The sequence below is a fragment of the Coregonus lavaretus genome (assembly GCF_964263955.1).
Source record: "Coregonus lavaretus genome assembly, contig: HAP1_SCAFFOLD_3059, whole genome shotgun sequence".
Taxonomy (NCBI): Eukaryota; Metazoa; Chordata; class Actinopteri; order Salmoniformes; family Salmonidae; genus Coregonus; species Coregonus lavaretus.
The window spans coordinates 15,001-34,623 of NW_028158403.1; the positions used below are offsets into that span (position 1 = coordinate 15,001).

At 47.4% G+C, this 19,623-nt stretch overlaps 1 protein-coding gene across 1 annotated transcript in view; it reads right to left on the reverse strand.

The window, feature by feature from the left end:
* LOC311124039 (tetraspanin-18B-like) overlaps positions 1 to 18,394 on the reverse strand; it is a gene marked incomplete at its 3' end in the record, with an annotated part of 33,067 nt that extends 14,673 nt beyond the window's left edge. The window contains exon 1 of the mRNA XM_084198254.1: positions 18,308 to 18,394. Within this exon, the coding sequence (XP_084054380.1) occupies positions 18,308 to 18,313 (6 nt within the window). The remainder of the gene's footprint in view (positions 1 to 18,307) is intronic.
* Positions 18,395 to 19,623: the final 1,229 nt, after the last annotated feature.

Below are 19,623 nucleotides of genomic sequence, written 5' to 3' on the forward strand. Positions count from 1 at the left end.
ATACCAGGCGGTGTCAGAGGAAGGCCCTCAAAATTGTCAAAGACTCCAGTCACCCTAGTCATAGACTGTTCTCTCTGCTACCGCACGGCAAGCGGTACCGGAGTGCCAAGTCTAGGTCCAAAAGACTTCTCAACAGCTTCTACCCCCAAGCCATAAGACTCCTGAACAGCTAATCATGGCTACCCGGACTATTTGCACTGCCCCCCCACCCCATCCTTTTTACGCTGCTGCTACTCTGTTAAGTATTTATGCATAGTCACTTTAACTCTACCCACATGTACATATTGCCTCAACTGCCTCAACTGGCCGGTGCCCCCGCACATTGACTATGCAACGGTACCCCCCTGTATATATAGCCTCCCTACTGTCACTTTATTCTATTGTATATATAGCCTCCCTACTGTCACTTTATTTTTTACTTCTGCTCTTTTTTTCTCAACACTTTTTTGTTGTTGTTTTACTCTTACTTTTTTGTTTAAAATAAATGCACTGTTGGTTAAGGGCTGTAAGTAAGCATTTCACTGTAATGTCTGCACCTGTTGTATTCGGCGCATGTGACCAATAAAATTTGATTTGATTTGATTTGATATGTAGAGTCCTGCAGTGTCAGCATTAAGCCACTTCTACAGAATAACTAGTATGAGCCTCTGTGGTCTTTCTGTAGTCCTGTGGGCTGTAAGGCTGTGGATGCTTCCCAAATGGTACCCCATTCCCTATATAGTGCACTACTTTTTACCCGAGTCCATATGGAGCCCCATAGGGCTCTGGTCAAAAGTAGTGCACTATATATGCCAAGTCTAGGTCCAAAAGACATCTCAACAGCTTCTACCCCCAGGCCATAAGGCTCCTGAACAGCTAATAATGGCTACCCAGACTATTTGCACTGCTGCCCCACCCCCCACCACATCTTTTTACGCTGCTGTGTGTGTGTGTGTGTGTGTGTGTGTGTGTGTGTGTGTGTGTGTGTGTGTGTGTGTGTGTGGCTAGTGGTGGGGCTTGGGGAGACTAGGAGGTGTCTAGCAGTGGGGTTTGAGGAAGTGCAGCGTACACAGGAAGTGTTTTCCCACAGCACTAGAGAACATTGGATTCAAATTGCCTTCATCAATCAGGACACAGCTGCCTCCTCCTCCACCTCCACCATCTGCTCCACCTCTTCCTACTCCTCCTCCTCCACCTCCTCCACCATCTGCTCCACCTCTTCCTACTCCACCTCCACCATCTCCTCCACCTCTTCCTACTCCTCCTCCACCATCTCCTCCACCTCTTCCTCCTCCTCCTCCTACACCTCCACCATCTGCTCCACCTCTTCCTACTCCTCCTCCTCCTCCTCCTTCTCCTCCTCCACCATCTGCTCCACCTCTTCCTACTCCTCCTCCTCCTCCTCCTCCTCCACCACCATCTGCTCCACCTCTTCCTACTCCTCCTCCACCACCTCCTCCTCCACCTCCTCCTCTACCATCTTCTCCACCTCTTCCTACTCCTCCTCCTCCACCTCCTCCTCTACCATCTCCTCCACCTCTTCCTACTCCTCCACCATTTCCTCCTCCTCTTCCTCCACCATCAATCAATCTAATTTTAATTATAAAGCCCTTTTTACATCAGCAGATGTCACATTGTGCAATACAGAAACCCAGCCCAAAACCCCATACAGCAAGCAATGCAGATGTAGAAGCACAGTGGCTAGGAAAAACTCCCTAGAAAGGCAGAAACCTAGGAAGAAACCTAGAGAGGAACCAGGCTCTGAGGGGTGGCCAGTCCCCTTCTGGCTGTGCCGGGTGGAGATTATAACAGTACATGGCCATTAAGGACAGATTTTTCTCCAAGATGTTCAAACGTTCATAGATGACCAGCAGGGTCAAATAATAATCACAGTGGTTGTAGAGGTTGCAACAGGCCAGTACATCAGGAGTAAATGTCACTTGGCTTTTCATAGCCGGGCATTTAGAGGTTGAAATAGCAGGTGCGGAAGAGAGAGAGAGTTGAAAACAGCAGGTCTGGGACAAGGTAGCACGTCCAGTGAACAGGTCAGGGTTCCATAGCCGCAGGCAGAAGAGTGGAAATTGAAGCAGCAGCATGACCAGGTGGACTGGGGACAGCAAGGAGTCATCAGGCCAGGTAGTCCTGAGGCATGGTCCTAGGGCTCAGGTCCTCAGGGATGGGAGGGAGAGAGGGAGTTGACCCTCTAGTCTGATGAGGAAAGGACCAGCTGGATTCTCTCTTGGGTTTCCAGTTGACCCTCTAGTCTGATGAGGAAAGGACCAACTGGATTCTCTCTTGGGTTTCCAGTTGACCCTCTAGTCTGATGAGGAAAGGACCAGCTGTATTCTCTCTTGGGTTTCCAGTTGACCCTTTAGTCTGATGTTGAAAGGACCAGCTGGATCATCTCTTAGGTTTCCAGTTAATGCTTTAGTCTGATGAGGAAAGGACCAGCTGGAGTCTCTCTTGGGTTTCCAGTTAATGCTTTAGTCTGACGAGGAAAGGACCAGCTGGATTATCTCTTAGGTTTCCAGTTGACCCTCTAGTCTGACAAGGAAAGGACTAGCTGGATTCTCTCTTGGATTTCCAGTTGACCCTCTAGTCTGATGAGGAAAGGACCAGCTGGATCCTCTCTTGGGTTTCCATTTTAGTCCCTAGTCTGATGAGAGGACCAGCTGGATCCTCTCTTGGGTTTCCAGTTGAGCCTCTAGTCTGATGAGGAAAGGACCAGCTGGATCCTCTCTTGGGTTTCCAGTTGAGCCTCTAGTCTGATGAGAGGACCAGCTGGATCCTCTCTTGGATTTCCAGTTGAGCCTCTAGTCTAATGAGAGGACTAGCTGGATCCTCTCTTGGGTTTCCAGTTGAGCCTCTAGTCTGATGAGGAAAGGACTAGCTGGATTCTCTCTTGGGTTTCCAGTTGACCCTTTAGTCTGATATTGAAAGGACCAGCTGGATTCTCTCTTGGGTTTCCAGTTGAGTCTCTAGTCTGATGAGGAAAGGACCAGCTGGATCCAGTCTTGGGTTTCCAGTTGAGCCTCTAGTCTGATGAGAGGACCAGCTGGATCCTCTCTTGGGTTTCCAGTTGAGCCTCTAGTCTGATGAGAGGACCAGCTGGATCCTCTCTTGGGTTTCCAGTTGAGCCTCTAGTCTGATGAGGAAAGGACTAGCTGGATTCTCTCTTGGGTTTCCAGTTGAGCCTCTAGTCTGATGAGGAAAGGACCAGCTGGATCCTCTCTTGGGTTTCCATTTTAGTCCCTAGTCTGATGAGAGGACCAGCTGGATCCTCTCTTGGATTTCCAATTGAGCCTCTAGTCTGATGAGAGGACTAGCTGGATCCTCTCTTGGGTTTCCAGTTGAGCCTCTAGTCTGATGAGAGGACCAGCTGGATCCTCTCTTGGGTTTCCAGTTGAGCCTTTAGTCTGATGAGAGGACCAGCTGGATCCTCTCTTGGGTTTCCAGTTGACCCTTTAGTCTGATGTTGAAAGGACCAGCTGAATTCTCTTTTGGTTTTCCAGTTGAGCCTCTAGTCTGATGAGAGGACCAGATGGATCCTCTCTTGGGTTTCCAGTTGAGCCTCTAGTCTGATGAGGAAAGGACTAGCTGGATTCTCTCTTGGGTTTCCAGTTGAGCCTCTAGTCTGATGAGGAAAGGACCAGCTGGATCCTCTCTTGGGTTTCCATTTTAGTCCCTAGCCTGATGAGAGGACCAGCTGGATCCTCTCTTGGATTTCCAGTTGAGCCTCTAGTCTGATGAGAGGACTAGCTGGATCCTCTCTTGGGTTTCCAGTTGAGCCTCTAGTCTGATGAGAGGACCAGCTGGATCCTCTCATGGGTTTCCAGTTGAGCCTCTAGTCTGATGAGAGGACCAGCTGGATCCTCTCTTGGATTTCCAGTTGAGCCTCTAGTCTGATGAGAGGACTAGCTGGATCCTCTCTTGGGTTTCCAGTTGAGCCTCTAGTCTGATGATGAAAGGACTAGCTGGATTCTCTCTTGGGTTTCCAGTTGAGCCTCTAGTCTGATGAGGAAAGGACCAGCTGGATCCTCTCTTGGGTTTCCAGTTGAGCCTCTAGTATGATGAGGAAAGGACCAGCTGGATCCTCTCTTGGGTTTCCAGTTGAGCCTCTAGTCTGATGAGAGGACCAGCTGGATCCCCTCTTGGGTTTCCAGTTGAGCCTCTAGTCTGATGAGAGGACCAGCTGGATCCTCTCTTGGGTTTCCAGTTGAGCCTCTAGTCTGATGAGAGGACCAGCTGGATCCTCTCTTGGGTTTCCAGTTGTGCCTCTAGTCTGATGAGAGGACCAGCTGGATCCTCTCTTGGATTTCCAGTTGAGCCTCTAGTCTGATGAGAGGACCAGCTGGATCCTCTCTTGGGTTTCCAGTTGAGCCTCTAGTCTGATGAGAGGACCAGCTGGATCCTCTCTTGGGTTTCCAGTTGAGCCTCTAGACTGATGAGGAAAGGACCAGCTGGATCCTCTCTTGGGTTTCCAGTTGAGCCTCTAGTCTGATGAGGAAAGGACCAGCTGGATCCTCTCTTGGGTTTCCAGTTGAGCCTCTAGTCTGATGAGGAAAGGACCAGCTGGATCCTCTCTTGGGTTTCCAGTTGAGCCTCTAGTCTGATGAGGAAAGGACCAGCTGGATTCTCTCTTGGGTTTCCAGTTGACCCTTTAGTTTGATGAGAGGACTAGCTGGATCCTCTCTTGGGTTTCCAGTTGAGCCTCTAGTCTGATGAGAGGACCAGCTGGATCCTCTCTTGGGTTTCCAGTTGAGCCTCTAGTCTGATGAGAGGACCAGCTGGATCCTCTCTTGGATTTCCAGTTGAGCCTCTAGTCTAATGAGAGGACTAGCTGGATCCTCTCTTGGGTTTCCAGTTGAGCCTCTAGTCTGATGAGGAAAGGACTAGCTGGATTCTCTCTTGGGTTTCCAGTTGACCCTTTAGTCTGATATTGAAAGGACCAGCTGGATTCTCTCTTGGGTTTCCAGTTGAGTCTCTAGTCTGATGAGGAAAGGACCAGCTGGATCCAGTCTTGGGTTTCCAGTTGAGCCTCTAGTCTGATGAGAGGACCAGCTGGATCCTCTCTTGGGTTTCCAGTTGAGCCTCTAGTCTGATGAGAGGACCAGCTGGATCCTCTCTTGGGTTTCCAGTTGAGCCTCTAGTAAGATGAGGAAAGGACTAGCTGGATTCTCTCTTGGGTTTCCAGTTGAGCCTCTAGTCTGATGAGGAAAGGACCAGCTGGATCCTCTCTTGGGTTTCCATTTTAGTCCCTAGTCTGATGAGAGGACCAGCTGGATCCTCTCTTGGATTTCCAGTTGAGCCTCTAGTCTGATGAGGAAAGGACCAGCTGGATCCTCTCTTGGGTTTCCAGTTGAGCCTCTAGTCTGATGAGGAAAGGACCAGCTGGATTCTCTCTTGGGTTTCCAGTTGACCCTTTAGTTTGATGAGAGGACTAGCTGGATCCTCTCTTGGGTTTCCAGTTGAGCCTCTAGTCTGATGAGAGGACCAGCTGGATCCTCTCTTGGGTTTCCAGTTGAGCCTCTAGTCTGATGAGAGGACCAGCTGGATCCTCTCTTGGATTTCCAGTTGAGCCTCTAGTCTGATGAGAGGACTAGCTGGATCCTCTCTTGGGTTTCCAGTTGAGCCTCTAGTCTGATGAGGAAAGGACTAGCTGGATTCTCTCTTGGGTTTCCAGTTGAGCCTCTAGTCTGATGAGGAAAGGACCAGCTGGATCCTCTCTTGGGTTTCCAGTTGAGCCTCTAGTATGATGAGGAAAGGACCAGCTGGATCCTCTCTTGGGTTTCCAGTTGAGCCTCTAGTCTGATGAGAGGACCAGCTGGATCCTCTCTTGGGTTTCCAGTTGAGCCTCTAGTCTGATGAGAGGACCAGCTGGATCCTCTCTTGGGTTTCCAGTTGAGCCTCTAGTCTGATGAGAGGACAAGCTGGATCCTCTCTTGGGTTTCCAGTTGTGCCTCTAGTCTGATGAGAGGACCAGCTGGATCCTCTCTTGGATTTCCAGTTGAGCCTCTAGTCTGATGAGAGGACCAGCTGGATCCTCTCTTGGGTTTCCAGTTGAGCCTCTAGACTGATGAGGAAAGGACCAGCTGGATCCTCTCTTGGGTTTCCAGTTGAGCCTCTAGTCTGATGAGGAAAGGACCAGCTGGATCCTCTCTTGGGTTTCCAGTTGAGCCTCTAGTCTGATGAGGAAAGGACCAGCTGGATCCTCTCTTGGGTTTCCAGTTGAGCCTCTAGTCTGATGAGGAAAGGACCAGCTGGATTCTCTCTTGGGTTTCCAGTTGACCCTTTAGTTTGATGAGAGGACTAGCTGGATCCTCTCTTGGGTTTCCAGTTGAGCCTCTAGTCTGATGAGAGGACCAGCTGGATCCTCTCTTGGGTTTCCAGTTGAGCCTCTAGTCTGATGAGAGGACCAGCTGGATCCTCTCTTGGATTTCCAGTTGAGCCTCTAGTCTAATGAGAGGACTAGCTGGATCCTCTCTTGGGTTTCCAGTTGAGCCTCTAGTCTGATGAGGAAAGGACTAGCTGGATTCTCTCTTGGGTTTCCAGTTGACCCTTTAGTCTGATATTGAAAGGACCAGCTGGATTCTCTCTTGGGTTTCCAGTTGAGTCTCTAGTCTGATGAGGAAAGGACCAGCTGGATCCTCTCTTGGGTTTCCAGTTGAGCCTCTAGTCTGATGAGAGGACCAGCTGGATCCTCTCTTGGGTTTCCAGTTGAGCCTCTAGTCTGATGAGGAAAGGACTAGCTGGATTCTCTCTTGGGTTTCTAGTTGAGCCTCTAGTCTGATGAGGAAAGGACCAGCTGGATCCTCTCTTGGGTTTCCATTTTAGTCCCTAGTCTGATGAGAGGACCAGCTGGATCCTCTCTTGGATTTCCAGTTTAGCCTCTAGTCTGATGAGAGGACTAGCTGGATCCTCTCTTGGGTTTCCAGTTGAGCCTCTAGTCTGATGAGAGGACCAGCTGGATCCTCTCTTGGGTTTCCAGTTGAGCCTTTAGTCTGATGAGAGGACCAGTTGGATCCTCTCTTGGGTTTCCAGTTGACCCTTTAGTCTGATGTTGAAAGGACCAGCTGAATTCTCTTTTGGTTTTCCAGTTGAGCCTCTAGTCTGATGAGAGGACCAGCTGGATCCTCTCTTGGGTTTCCAGTTGAGCCTCTAGTCTGATGAGGAAAGGACCAGCTGGATCCTCTCTTGGGTTTCCATTTTAGTCCCTAGTCTGATGAGAGGACCAGCTGGATCCTCTCTTGGATTTCCAGTTGAGCCTCTAGTCTGATGAGAGGACTAGCTGGATCCTCTCTTGGGTTTCCAGTTGAGCCTCTAGTCTGATGAGAGGACCAGCTGGATCCTCTCTTGGGTTTCCAGTTGAGCCTCTAGTCTGATGAGAGGACCAGCTGGATCCTCTCTTGGATTTCCAGTTGAGCCTCTAGTCTGATGAGAGGACTAGCTTGATCCTCTCTTGGGTTTCCAGTTGAGCCTCTAGTCTGATGAGGAAAGGACTAGCTGGATTCTCTCTTGGGTTTCCAGTTGAGCCTCTAGTCTGATGAGGAAAGGACCAGCTGGATCCTCTCTTGGGTTTCCAGTTGAGCCTCTAATATGATGAGGAAAGGACCAGCTGGATCCTCTCTTGGGTTTCCAGTTGAGCCTCTAGTCTGATGAGAGGACCAGCTGGATCCTCTCTTGGGTTTCCAGTTGAGCCTCTAGTCTGATGAGAGGACCAGCTGGATCCTCTCTTGGGTTTCCAGTTGAGCCTCTAGTCTGATGAGAGGACCAGCTGGATCCTCTCTTGGGTTTCCAGTTGAGCCTCTAGTCTGATGAGAGGACCAGCTGGATCCTCTCTTGGATTTCCAGTTGAGCCTCTAGTCTGATGAGAGGACCAGCTGGATCCTCTCTTGGGTTTCCAGTTGAGCCTCTAGTCTGATGAGAGGACCAGCTGGATCCTCTCTTGGGTTTCCAGATGAGCCTCTAGTCTGATGAGGAAAGGACCAGCTGGATCCAGTCTTGGGTTTCCAGATGAGCCTCTAGTCTGATGAGAGGACCAGCTGGATCCTCTCTTGGGTTTCCAGTTGAGCCTCTAGACTGATGAGGAAAGGACCAGCTGGATCCTCTCTTGGGTTTCCAGTTGAGCCTCTAGTCTGATGAGGAAAGGACCAGCTGGATCCTCTCTTGGGTTTCCAGTTGAGCCTCTAGTCTGATGAGGAAAGGACCAGCTGGATCCTCTCTTGGGTTTCCAGTTGAGCCTCTAGTCTGATGAGGAAAGGACCAGCTGGATTCTCTCTTGGGTTTCCAGTTGACCCTTTAGTTTGATGTTGAAAGGCCCAGCTGGATTCTCTCTTGGGATTCCAGTTGAGCTCTAGTCTGATGAGGAAAGGACCAGCTGGATCCAGTCTTGGTTTCCAGTTGAGCCTCTAGTCTGATGAGAGGACCAGCTGGATCCTCTCTTGGGTTTCCAGTTGAGCCTCTAGTCTGATGAGAGGACCAGCTGGATCCTCTCTTGGGTTTCCAGTTGAGCCTCTATTCTGAGAGGACCAGCTGGATCCTCTCTTTGGTTTCCAGTTGAGCCTCTAGTCTGATGAGAGGTCCAGCTGGATCCTCTCTTGGGTTTCCAGTTGAGCCTCTAGTCTGATGAGGAAAGGACCAGCTGGATCCTCTCTTGTGTTTCCAGTTGACCCTCTAGTCTGAGGAGGAAAGGACCAACTGGATTCTCTCTGGGGTTTCCAGTTGACCCTCTAGTCTGATGAGGAAAGGACCAGTTGGATCCTCTCTTGGGTTTCCAGTTGACTCTGTAGTCTGATGAGGAAATGACTAGCTGGATTCTCTCTTGGGTTTCCAGTTGAGCCTCTAGTCTGATGAGGAAAGGACCAGCTGGATCCTCTCTTGGGTTTCCATTTTATTCCCTAGTCTGATGAGAGGACCAGCTGGATCCTCTCTTGGATTTCCAGTTGAGCCTCTAGTCTGATGAGAAGACCAGCTGGATCCTCTCTTGGGTTTCCAGTTGAGCCTCTAGTCTAAGGAGGAAAGGACCAGTTGGATCCTCTCTTGGGTTTCCAGTTGACTCTGTAGTCTGATGAGGAAAGGACTAGCTGGATTCTCTCTTGGGTTTCCAGTTGAGCCTCTAGTCTGATGAGGAAAGGACCAGCTGGATCCTCTCTTGGGTTTCCATTTTAGTCCCTAGTCTGATGAGAGGACCAGCTGGATCCTCTCTTGATTTTCCAGTTGAGCCTCTAGTCTGATGAGAGGACCAGCTGGATCCTCTCTTGGGTTTCCAGTTGAGCCTCTAGTCTGATGAGGAAAGGACCAGCTGGATCCTCTCTTGGGTTTCCAGTTGAGCCTCTAGTCTGATGAGGAAAGGACTAGCTGGATCCTCTCTTGGGTTTCCAGTTGAGCCTCTAGTCTGATGAGGAAAGGACCAGCTGGATCTTCTCTTGGGTTTCCAGTTGACCCTCTAGTCTGATGAGGAAAGGACTAGCTGGATTCTCTCTTGGGTTTCCAGTTGAGCCTCTAGTCTGATGAGGAAAGGACCAGCTGGATCCTCTCTTGGGTTTCCAGTTGAGCCTCTAGTCTGATGAGGAAAGGACCAGCTGGATCCTCTCTTGGGTTTCCAGTTGAGCCTCTAGTCTGATGAGAGGACCAGCTGGATCCTCTCTTGGCTTTCCAGTTGGGCCTCTAGTCTGATGAGAGGACCAGCTGGATCCTCTCTTGGGTTTCCAGTTGAGCCTCTAGTCTGATGAGAGGACCAGCTGGATCCTCTCTTGGGTTTCCAGTTGAGCCTCTAGTCTGATGAGAGGACCAGCTGGATCCTCTCTTGGGTTTCCAGTTGAGCCTCTAGTCTGATGAGGAAAGGACCAGCTGGATCCTCTCTTGGGTTTCCAGTTGAGCCTCTAGTCTGATGAGAGGACCAGCTGGATCCTCTCTTGGGTTTCCAGTTGAGCCTCTAGTCTGATGAGGAAAGGACCAGCTGGATCCTCTCTTGGGTTTCCAGTTGAGCCTCTAGTCTGATGAGAGGACCAGCTGGATCCAGTCCTTGAGGGCAGTATAATAATAATATGTCAGTGAACCAATCATCTGTGTGTTACGCCAGACTAGGAGAAGAATGCAACGGAAATACTGGAAATCCTCAAGAGTTTATTTGGGTTATAGTTTATGGTTTAGTTTATATAGTGTCATGCCTGGCATATTTTTGGCCACCGACTGATATGATCCAGATCTGAGTTTGTTTTTATAGGTTTTACATTCCCTCACGTTAACAGTGTACTGTGCACTGCCTACATAGTGCACTGCTTCTGACCAAAGGCCTGCACCCTATTCCCTACAAAGAGCAGAGCCTGGACGGGTCAAAAGTAGTGCACTTTATAAAGAACAGGGTGCCATTTGGGACTCTGGTTCAGCTCCAGTGTAATAGAGGAGAAGGGGTTTTTCCTGAGGTAAACTCTGTACTGCTGTCTGTGTCGCTGTCTACCCGTTAGCAGCTTTATGACATTAGACCAACATCAAAGAGAGAGAGAGTTCAGGCCCTGGCAGTTCTCTCTCTTCACTCTTTTTATCTCACCATCTTTTTTCCATTAATTCTCAGTGTAAAAATATCTTCTTTAAAAAACCTCTGTGGGGAGTGAAAACGGGGGTGGGGTTTTTGAAAAGGAGAGCAGTTTCATCATGACACAAACCAAATCAGAAGTCTAACGTTAAGATGTACACATGGTGTTTCCAGAGTAATTCTGTCCACCTGAGGAACAGGAGGCTATTCTAAAACGGACACAAACCACTGTCCTCCTCACAGACCACTGTCCTCCTCACAGACCACTGTCCTCCTCACAGACCACTGTCCTCCTCACATACCACTGGTCTCCGTGGCAACCCACTGTCCTCCTCACAGACCACTGGTCTCCGTGGCAACCCACTGTCCTCCTCACAGACCACTGGTCTCCGTGGCAACCCACTGTCCTCCTCACAGACCACTGGTCTCCGTGGCAACCCACTGTCCTCCTCACAGACCACTGGTCTCTGTGGCAACCCACTGTCCTCCTCACAGACCACTGGTCTCCGTGGCAACCCCATCTGCAGTAGCTTAGAAACGAAGGTACACCAACAAAACCATTTCCATTTGGTGGTTTTGAGAGAAGAGAGAGATGAAGAGGAGATATATGAATGAATGAACAAATCCATTTAGAAAACAGATTAAGAGTTTTGAAAAACCTGCTGCCCCTATCCCAGCTCTCCTTTCCTGTCTCCCTAAGGGGCTGGGGAGATGGGACACTGCCTCTCCTGTGAATAGAGAATATATAATCTCTCCTTTCCTGTCTACCTAGGGGGCTGGGGAGCTGGGACACTGCCTCTCCTGTGAATAGAGAATATATAATCTCTCCTTTCCTGTCTCCCTAAGGGGCTGGGGAGATGGGACACTGCCTCTCCTGTGAATAGAGAATATATAATCTCTCCTTTCCTGTCTCCCTAAGGGGCTGGGGAGATGGGACACTGCCTCTCCTGTGAATAGAGAATATATAATCTCTCCTTTCCTGTCTCCCTAAGGGGCTGGGGAGATGGGACACTGCCTCTCCTGTGAATAGAGAATATATAATCTCTCCTTTCCTGTCTCCCTAAGGGGCTGGGGAGATGGGACACTGCCTCTCCTGTGAATAGAGAATATATAATCTCTCCTTTCCTGTCTCCCTAAGGGGCTGGGGAGATGGGACACTGCCTCTCCTGTGAATAGAGAATATATAATCTCTCCTTTCCTGTCTCCCTAAGGGGCTGGGGAGATGGGACACTGCCTCTCCTGTGAATAGAGAATATATAATCTCTCCTTTCCTGTCTCCCTAAGGGGCTGGGGAGATGGGACACTGCCTCTCCTGTGAATAGAGAATATATAATCTCTCCTTTCCTGTCTACCTAAGGGGCTGGGGAGCTGGGACACTGCCTCTCCTGTGAATAGAGAATATATAATCTCTCCTTTCCTGTCTACCTAAGGGGCTGGGGAGCTGGGACACTGCCTCTCCTGTGAATAGAGAATATATAATCTCTCCTTTCCTGTCTACCTAAGGGGCTGGGGAGCTGGGACACTGCCTCTCCTGTGAATAGAGAATATATAATCTCTCCTTTCCTGTCTCCCTAAGGGGCTGGGGAGATGGGACACTGCCTCTCCTGTGAATAGAGAATATATAATCTCTCCTTTCCTGTCTACCTAAGGGGCTGGGGAGATGGGACACTGCCTCTCCTGTGAATAGAGAATATATAATCTCTCCTTTCCTGTCTACCTAAGGGGCTGGGGAGCTGGGACACTGCCTCTCCTGTGAATAGAGAATATATAATCTCTCCTTTCCTGTCTCCCTAAGGGGCTGGGGAGATGGGACACTGCCTCTCCTGTGAATAGAGAATATATAATCTCTCCTTTCCTGTCTCCCTAAGGGGCTGGGGAGATGGGACACTGCCTCTACTGTGAATAGAGAATATATAATCTCTCCTTTCCTGTCTCCCTAAGGGGCTGGGGAGCTGGGATACTGCCTCTCCTGTGAATAGAGAATATATAATCTCTCCTTTCCTGTCTACCTAAGGGGCTGGGGAGCTGGGACACTGCCTCTCCTGTGAATAGAGAATATATAATTTCTCCTTTCCTGTCTCCCTAAGGGGCTGGGGAGATGGGACACTGCCTCTCCTGTGAATAGAGAATATATAATCTCTCCTTTCCTGTCTACCTAAGGGGCTGGGGAGCCGGGACACTGCCTCTCCTGTGAATAGAGAATATATAATCTCTCCTTTCCTGTCTACCTAAGGGGCTGGGGAGCTGGGACACTGCCTCTCCTGTGAATAGAGAATATATAATCTCTCCTTTCCTGTCTACCTAAGGGGCTGGGGAGCTGGGACACTGCCACACACTAAGAATCCAAAGTAAAGTGATGAAGTAAACCACTAACTGTGCACTTTACACTACTTTACTTAGTAATCTAATGTACACTACTTTACTAATGTACACTACTTTACTTAATAATATAAATACTTAACTTAATAATATAACGTGCACTACTTTACTTAACAATATGGATACTTTACACAAATTGTACATAATTATATATCTACTTTACTTAATAATATAAATACTTTACTTAATAATATATCTACTTTACTTAATAATCTATGTTTACCTCGTAGTTGAAGCAGAAACATCAAAATGTCACAAACAACTTAAGATCCATAGTGTGAAACATTACATTTACATTTTAGTCATTTAGCAGACGCTCTTATCCAGAGCGACTTACAGTTAGTGAATACATATTTTTTTAATACTGGCCCCCCGTGGGAATCGAACCCACAACCCTGGCATTGCAAACGCCATGCTCTATCAACTGAGCTACATCCCTGCCGGCCATTCCCTCCCCTACCCTGGACGACGCTGGGCCAATTGTGCGCCGCCCATGAGTCTCCCGGTCGCGGCCGGCTGCGACAGAGCCTGGATTCGAACCAGGATCTAGTGGCACAGTTAGCACTGCGATGCAGTGCCTTAGACCACTGCGCCACTCAGGAGACATGCCATGGCACCCTATTTATAGTGCTCAATTTCATTGTTTTTTTGTTAATTCTTTCCAATGTGTCAAGTAATTATATTTTTGTTTTCTCATGATTTGGTTGTGTCTAATTGTGTTGTTGTTGTTGTCCTGGGGCTCTGTGGGGTCTGTTTGTGTTTGTGAACAGAGCCCCAGGACCAGCTTACTTAGGGGACTCTTCTCCAAGTTCATCTCTTTGTAGGTGATGGCTTTGTTATGGAAGGTTTGGGAATCGCTTCCTTTTAAGTGGTTATAGAATTTAATGGCTCATTTTGATCATTAGCAGGTATCGGCCTAATTCTGCTCTGCATGCATTATTTTGTGTTTTTCGTTGTACACTGAGGATATTTTTGCAGAATTTTGCATGCAGTCTCAATTTGGTGTTTGTCCCATTTTGTGAATTCTTGGTTGGTGAGTGGACCCCAGACCTCACAACCATAAAGGGTAATGGGTTCTATAACTGATTCAAGTATTTTTAGCCAGATCCTAATTGGTATGTCAAATATGATGTTCATTTGATGGCATAGAAGGCCCTTCTTGCCTTGTCTCTCAGATCGTTCACAGCTTTGTGGAAGTTACCTGTGGCGCTGATGTTTAGGCCAAGGTATGTATCGTTTTTTGTGTGCTCTAGGGCAACGGTGTCTAGATGGAATTTGTATTTGTGGTCCTGGAAACTGGACCTTTTTTTGGAACACCATTATTTTTGTCTTACTGAGATTTACTGTCAGGGCCCAGGTCTGACAGAATCTGTGCAGAAGATCTAGGTGCTGCTGTAGGCCCTCCCTGGTTGGTGACAGAAGCACCAGATCATCAGCAAACAGTAGACGTTTGACTTCAGATTCTAGTAGGGTGAGGCCGGGTGCTGCAGACTGTTCTAGTGCCCTCGCCAATTATTTGATATACAGTATACGTTGAAGAGGGTGGGGCTTAAACTGCATCCCTGTCTTCACCCTACGGTCCTTTCCTTCCATCTATAGCATTTCTTAATATTATTCAGTTCCACTCACTCACTCACCTCACTCACCTCACTCACCTCACTCACCTCACTCACCTCACTCACCTCACTCACTCACCTCACTCACCTCACTCACTCACCTCACTCACCTCACTCACCTCACTCACTCACCTCACTCACTCACTCACCTCACTCACCTCACTCACTCACCTCACTCACTCACCTCACCTCACTCACTCACCTCACTCACTCACTCACCTCACTCACTCAACTCAGTCACTCACTCACTCAGAGAGCAGCTCAGGCCTGGTGTTCCACACAGAATACCAGCTGCAGAAGACACACTAGATGCGCGGGTCAGCTGTCAGTTCACACACGCCCTTTTTAGATAGGCCTTTGTTTCTGATAAATAAGCTCTTGCTCACCAGAATAATGTCATAAAATCGATAGAATGGATGTTTCAATGTAATTGACGTTGGTAAAGTTAGTTTCCTCTTCCTTCTTTAATCTCTGCTTCTCTCACACAGCAAAGACATTAAAGGGACCGGGGAGAACATACAATACGTTTCAGTTTGACCGGTTTTAAGAAAATTAAAAGCTAATAAAATGACCCAACATGTTTTGATAAGATTTCAGTTCAGCTTGGATCAATCAATCAATGTTTTTTTTATTTTTATTTTTATATATAAAGCCCTTTTTACATCAGCAGATGTCACAAAGTGCTATACAGAAACCCAGCCTAAAACCCCAGACAGCAAGCATATTTTATGTGGATGAAATACTAAATCAGCTTTTATGATGCCGATAAAGATAGCACCGCCACCTTTACAGACGGTCCCTAACCGCGCATTCATTCTCTCAAGATGCGGAGAAGAAATAAATCATATTTCTCCAAACCTGTTCCCGAGTCAAAATGTACATTTGGTGTATAATTTTACTGCAAGAAAGGCTTAATTCTGCAGGAGTTAATTTGACTGTATATTAGGCTTTGTGGGTGTGTCAGTGTCCAGATTTCAGTTAGGTTACTGCACCCATCTTTTAACAGTACAGTTCCCTTGACGTGCCATTTGAAGTCCCCGTCTTGTGACTGTCGAATTTGTATAGCACGTCACAATCATCACACATAACATAGCTAAACGGCACTGCTATCTTTTCCCACTTCACCAAATCTTTCCCAAACATTGGGCTACTGTTCCGACCCTCCCTTCTATAACATTAGACTACTGTTCTGACCCTCCCTTCTATAACATTAGACTACTGTTCTGACCCTCCCTTCTATAACATTAGACTACTGTTCTGACCCTCCCTTCTATAACATTAGACTACTGTTCTGACCCTCCCTTCTATAACATTAGACTACTGTTCCGACCCTCCCTTCTATAACATTACACTACTGTTCTGACCCTCCCTTCTATAACATTAGACTACTGTTCTGACCCTCCCTTCTATAACATTAGACTACTGTTCTGACCCTCCCTTCTATAACATTAGACTACTGTTCTGACCCTCCCTTCTATAACATTAGACTACTGTTCTGACCCTCCCTTCTATAACATTAGACTACTGTTCTGACCCTCCCTTCTATAACATTAGACTACTGTTCTGACCCTCCCTTCTATAACAGACTACTGTTCTGACCCTCCCTTCTATAACATTAGACTACTGTTCTGACCCTCCCTTCTATAACATTAGACTACTGTTCTGACCCTCCCTTCTATAATATTAGACTACTGTTCTGACCCTCCCTTCTATAACATTAGACTACTGTTCTGACCCTCCCTTCTATAACATTAGACTACTGTTCTGACCCTCCCTTCTATAACATTAGACTACTGTTCTGACCCTCCCTTCTATAACATTAGACTACTGTTCTGACCCTCCCTTCTATAACATTAGACTACTGTTCTGACCCTCCCTTCTATAACATTAGACTACTGTTCTGCCCCCCCTTCTATAACATTAGACTACTGTTCTGACACTCCCTTCTATAACATTAGACTACTGTTCCGACCCTCCCTTCTATAACATTAGACTACTGTTCTGACCCTCCCTTCTATAACATTAGACTACTGTTCTGACCCTCCCTTCTATAACATTAGACTACTGTTCTGACCCTCCCTTCTATAACATTAGACTACTGTTCTGACCCTCCCTTCTATAACATTAGAATACTGTTCTGACCCTCCCTTCTATAACATTAGACTACTGTTCTGACCCTCCCTTCTATAACATTAGACTACTGTTCTGATCCTCCTTTCTATAACATTAGACTACTGTTCTGACCCTCCCTTCTATAACATTAGACTACTGTTCTGACCCTCCCTTCTATAACATTTGACTACTGTTCTGACCCTCCCTTCTATAACATTAGACTACTGTTCTGACCCTCCCTTCTATAACATTAGACTACTGTTCTGACCCTCCCTTCTATAACATTAGACTACTGTTCACTTCCTGCCCCTCTGCCCCTGCCAGATAGAATAACGCTGTGTGTGTGTGTGTGTGTGTGTGTGTGTGTGTGTGTGTGTGTGTGTGTGTGTGTAAATCGTGACAAGTCTGTCATGCATACCACTCAATATGACAGACAGTAAAACATTGCTCCTGGTTCAATGTCTTTGCAAACAGAAGACGTACAGTGCATTTGGAAAGTATTCAGACTTCTTGACTTTTTCCACATTTTGCTACGTTTCAGCCTTATCCTAAAATGTATTAAATTTTTTAATTTTCCCCTCATCAATCTACACACACACAAAAAAAAACTGCTTTCACTTCGTCATTATGGGGTATTATGTGTAGATTTTGAAAAAGGGAAGGGGTCTGAATATTTTCCAAATGCACTGTCTGAAGGACTGTCATTCCAGAACTGGACAGTAGTTAACCCTAGTCTGAAGGACTGTCATTCCAGAACTGGACAGTAGTTAACCCTAGTCTGAAGGACTGTCATTCCAGAACTGGACAGTAGTTAACCCTAGTCTGAAGGACTGTCATTCCAGAACTGGACAGTTGTTAACCAGTCTGAAGGAAGGCTATAGTTCCTATGGGAGAATCCATTCATTAGGCTAGCAGAATGGGTGATGAGCAGCCATATCTGTCCCAATCTGAAGTGTATTGATCCAGCAAGGAGACAGAGGCTCAAAGCTGCCCGACAATGTAGTCAATCAGAGAGAGGTGAGAGAGACAGAGAGTGAGGGAGAGAGAGAAAAAGAGAGAGGGGAGAGAGAGAAAGAGACAGAGAGAGAGAGAGAGACAGAGACAGAGACAGAGAGAGAGAGAGAGAGAGAGAGAAAGAAATAGAGAGGGGAGGAGAGAGAGGGGGAGAGAGAGAGACAGAGAGAGAGACAGAGAGAGAGAGAGAGAGAGAGAGAGAGAGAGAGAGAGAGAGAGAGAGAGAGAGAGAGAGAGAGAGAGAGAGAGAGAGAGAGAGAGAGAGAGAGAGAGAGAGAGAGAGAAAGAAATAGAGAGGGGAGGAGAGAGAGAGAGAGAGAGACAGCAACATGATAATGATCTATATGCTATATGACTGGATCAATGAGAATGTCTTCTCTATGAAGCAGAAAGGAATCATTCTCAGGTCCTCTAGGAATGGGGTTGGAAATTGTAATCCATGAGCGAATCGATCAATGTTTATTATTTCATGTGATGAGGAGGAATGGTACTGATTGGATATGGTGATTGTATATAAGCTATAGTGGTAGATGGTGATTGGATATGGTGATTGTATATGGATTGTATATAAGCTATAGTTGTAGGTGGTGATTGGATATGGTGATGGTATATGGATTGTATATAAGCTATAGTTACAGGTGTTGATTGTAAAACAACAGAAATAGCACCATACCATCATGTACCTGTTAATGACTCTAGTTGGTTGGTTTCAAGAGGAGGTTGCTCGAGAGCGAGTGGCCGGCCGTCTTCAACCTTCAACCTCACAGCACATTACATCCGCTGTGGAGACAACAGAGAATAACCATTTACAGTTTTTCCCAATTGCTAAAACACAATTTTGCAAACTAGGCTCGTTTTATCAAATTACTTAACACAATTCACAAAACCACACACCCAAACTGCAAAATACCTCATATATCCTGCAAAATGAAGCACTGCAACCAAAAATACATATAGCATTATCAAAATCAAACGTTTGCAAGAAATGGCACACACTTCATTCATATTACCAGATTTTTGTCTAACCAACTACACACTGTTGCCACTGTCATCTTTAATATGCTTTGCCATAATACTAAAATAGTTCAAATTGTAGAAAATTCTTCAGATTGTTCACATGCACAGAAATATTTGCAGATACACACACATGCTGTTGAAACATTTTTATTTTTTACCAAACATGTCAGTGCAACATTTACATTGGACTGAATAAAAATATGCTCTCAAAAAAACAGTAAACTGAAAAAGAAAATTGCAGAAAAAATGTGCAGAAGAAATATATAGAAACAAAAAAAGAGGCAAAAAAAATAATTAGGCAGCATCTTGCCGCACAGCTGGGTCTGGCCACAATGCCTTGTCCACATCACAGCTGGGTCTGGCCACAACGCCTGCCTCGTCCACATCACAGCTGGGTCTGGCCACAACGCCTGCCTCGTCCACATCACAGCTGGGTCTGGCCACAATGCCTCGTCCACATCACAGCTGGGTCTGGCCACAACGCCTGCCTCGTCCACATCACAGCTGGGTCTGGCCACAACGCCTGCCTCGTCCACATCACAGCTGGGTCTGGCCACAACGCCTGCCTCGTCCACATCACAGCTGGGTCTGGCCACAACGCCTCGTCCACATCACAGCTGGGTCTGGCCACAACGCCTGCCTCGTCCACATCACAGCTGGGTCTGGCCACAACGCCTGCCTCGTCCACATCACAGTTGGGTCTGGCCACAACGCCTCGTCCACATCACAGCTGGGTCTGGCCACAACGCCTGCCTCGTCCACATCACAGCTGGGTCTGGCCACAACGCCTGCCTCGTCCACATCACAGCTGGGTCTGGCCACAACGCCTGCCTCGTCCACATCCCAGCTGGGTCTGGCCACAACGCCTCGTCCACATCACAGCTGGGTCTGGCCACAACGCCTCGTCCACATCACAGCTGGGTCTGGCCACAACGCCTGCCTCGTCCACATCACAGCTGGGTCTGGCCACAA